Source organism: Acanthisitta chloris, unplaced genomic scaffold (genome assembly GCF_000695815.1).
Source record: "Acanthisitta chloris isolate BGI_N310 unplaced genomic scaffold, ASM69581v1 scaffold12844, whole genome shotgun sequence".
Taxonomy (NCBI): domain Eukaryota; kingdom Metazoa; phylum Chordata; class Aves; order Passeriformes; family Acanthisittidae; genus Acanthisitta; species Acanthisitta chloris.
The window spans coordinates 567-3,399 of record NW_008668824.1 but is presented as its reverse complement, the minus strand read 5'-3'; the positions used below and the strand labels follow the sequence as shown (position 1 = coordinate 3,399).

Here is a 2,833-nt window from a genome sequence, read left to right as displayed (position 1 = left end):
TCTCTTGTATCAATGGTCCGTGGCCCCAGCCTGGAGAGGGAGAAGGGGGGCCCCTCTGGGGCTGCTCCCTGCCCCTGCCCATCCATGCCAGGGTGTCAGGCCCACCTTTCCTCCAGGACTCATCCCTCTGGGATTGTTCCAGCCCCAGAGGAGCTGTTTTCCCCCACAGAGGGCAGGCAGAACCCTGTGCTACCATGGGACCTGACCTGTGCTGGGTGCAGGGTCTGCTCCTGATCCCAAAAATCAGGGGGCCAAGGGGGGTTTCACCTAGATGGGAGACATGGAGCTTCACCCCCAGCTGTGCCTGGGAATTGGAGCTCCTCCACTATCCCTCAGGACCCCTATGATGCTGATGCTAACAGTGGCCCTGGTGCTTATCGGTCTCTTCTCCATCATCCTCTTCATCAGTGGAGTGAGCCACTTCCAGGACCCTCTTTTCTGTGGTGAGTGGGGCTTGGTGCTGTGTTGGGGCATGGAGTGAGGGTTTGGGATTTGGGTGGAGCTGTGGGACCCACGTGGAGCTGTCTGTCTCTCCTGCAGTGTTTGTGGTGTTCTCCTTCACCTCCATCGTTGACTTGATCATAGCTCTGGAGGAGGATGGTTTCATCTCTGGCTTCATGGAGGTCTATGTCAGAGAGGTACCACCTCACCCCACCTAAACCCACCTAAACCCACCTCACCTCAGGCTCCTGCACCCTCCAGACGTGCCATAAGCAGCTCTGTACACCTGGGTTGAATATCGGTGGATGTTCCTCCTGCTGCTCCTGCTTCTCCCACTCCCAAAGCTGCTCTTGCCATACTGGGACTATGCATGGAGCAGCTCCAGCTCCCATGGGGAGGGGGAGGGAAGGCTCCTGCCCCCACCCTGCGTGATCTGTTCTCTCCTGACTGGGCAGGGTGAGCCCTACCTGCGCACAGCTCATGGCATCATGGTCTGTTACTGGGATGGAGTTGTCCACTACAGCCTCTACCTCACCATGATTGCAGCCATTGGCCACAGGTGAGCAGGGAGTGGCTCAGAGCAGCTCACAGGGCTCGGAGCAGCCCAGATTTCAAGAGGAGGAGGGAGCTCCCAGCCTGGAAGAGGTGTCTGATCCTGGTATCTCTCCAGGAAGAACTACAGGAGCCTGGGACTCTTCTGGCTGGGCTCGCTGATGATGAGCATCATTGTCTTCCTGCTTGGGAATATGATAGGTATGAGGGTGTGGAGGGGGCTCAGCTCCATGGTCCACCCCTGCTGATCCCCCCAGGCTGCCTCCACCCCTCTGTGTCCAGTGGGTTTGCTCCCCACTGGCAGAGGAGGAAGGTGCAGGTATCAATCCAGGCACTGAGTGCTCTGCTGTGCTTATCCTGTGCTCTCCTTCCCCAGGGAAATACAGCTCTGAGCTCAGCCCTTCCTTCCTCCTCAACCTGCCCTACATCTTCATCCTCATCTGGGCTTCCAGCAGCCCAAGCCTCTGCCATGCCTCAGCCCTGAGAAGGTGAGTGGGGAACCAGAGCTCTGGGGATGCTGCACTAGAAACCTCTGCCCTGATCCCCCTCCTAGGGCTGGACCACAGCGTGTGGAGCTGAGAAATGACATTTCCCTCTCCCAGATTGCAGAGGAGCAACGCAAACCTCTGTATCAGAGGCCCCAGGACACGGCCCTGGTCCTGGTCCTGCTCGTCATAGCTGCCTTCACCTTCTTCAGGGGGATGGTGAGTGCTGGGGCAAACCCCAGAGAGGGTTGGGGGGTCCTGGGGAGGGTACCCCTGCCCCCCACCCACCTCCTCTCCACTCTCCACATGCCCAGGTGGTTCTGGACTGTCCTGCTGATTCGTGTTTTGAGTACACCTACCAGCATGAGCCTTACCTGCGTGACCCCGTGGCCTACCCCAAAGTGCAGGTGAGAGGGGTTAGGGCAGGGCTGGAGCCTCTCTGTGCCACCAGCCACGGGGTAACCCTCTCTGTGTCCCTCCCAGATGCTGATCTACATGTTCTACATCCTCCCGTTCCTCCTCCTCTGCATCTATGGGCTGGTGTTGCCTGGCTGCTCTTGGCTGCCTGACTGGAGCTTGGTGTGTGCTGGTGCCATGGCACAGGTAGGAGCTACCCCAGGGTCTGGGGGGCAACTGTGGGACCCCCGGGCTGGGCATCAGTCCCAACCAGCAGAGAGCAAGCCAAGGGCTGGGGCTGTGCTGTGGGAGCAGCTCCACACCAGTAGCTGCATGTGGAGCAGCTTCACCACTTCTGCTGCCTGATAATTACTTTGGCCTCGGTGGATTTGCCTGGAACCAGGGATGAGTTGGACAGAAATAGGCTGGAGAGAGCTGCAGGGCTATAGATAGGATGTGCTGGGGGTGCCAAACACCCTTTGGTGCCGGGTGGGCTGCACCCAAACCCCCTGGTGCCACCCTGTCCTGTGTCCCCAGGCTCAGTTCTCCCACCTGGGCTCGTCGCTGCACACCCGAACGCCTTTCCCCTACCAGACTCCTGACGAAGTCCTGTGGAGCTTCCTCCTCTCCAACATCCTCTACGCGCTGGGGCCGCAGCTCCTGGCGCTTCGCTGCCTGCGCTCTCCTGCCTTCTTCCTGCCTCCCGCCGCTGCCAGCCTGCCCCGGGGCAAGAAATACCAGTGATGTGTCCTGCCAGGCCCGGGGGGATGCTCTCCACTTCCCTGGGGGCTGCTGTGCCCACCCTGGGAGCTGCTGTTCCCATCCCTGGGAGGATGCTGTGCTTATCCCTGGGAGGATGCTCTCCCCTTCTCTGGGGGCTGCTGCCCCCTTCCCTGGGGACTGTTGTCCCTTTCCCTGGGAGGATGCTGTCCCCATCCCTGGGAGGATGCTGTCCCCTT

At 60.1% G+C, this 2,833-nt stretch overlaps 1 protein-coding gene across 1 annotated transcript in view; it reads left to right on the top strand.

Moving 5' to 3' along the window:
* TM6SF2 (transmembrane 6 superfamily member 2) overlaps window positions 1-2,618 on the top strand; it is a 3,808-nt gene extending 1,190 nt beyond the window's left edge. The window contains 10 exon segments of the mRNA XM_009073088.1: window positions 337-443; window positions 541-638; window positions 897-1,000; window positions 1,112-1,194; window positions 1,370-1,435; window positions 1,438-1,481; window positions 1,596-1,697; window positions 1,793-1,885; window positions 1,962-2,081; window positions 2,412-2,618. Coding sequence (XP_009071336.1) covers window positions 337-443; window positions 541-638; window positions 897-1,000; window positions 1,112-1,194; window positions 1,370-1,435; window positions 1,438-1,481; window positions 1,596-1,697; window positions 1,793-1,885; window positions 1,962-2,081; window positions 2,412-2,618 — 1,024 coding nt within the window.
* Window positions 2,619-2,833: the final 215 nt, after the last annotated feature.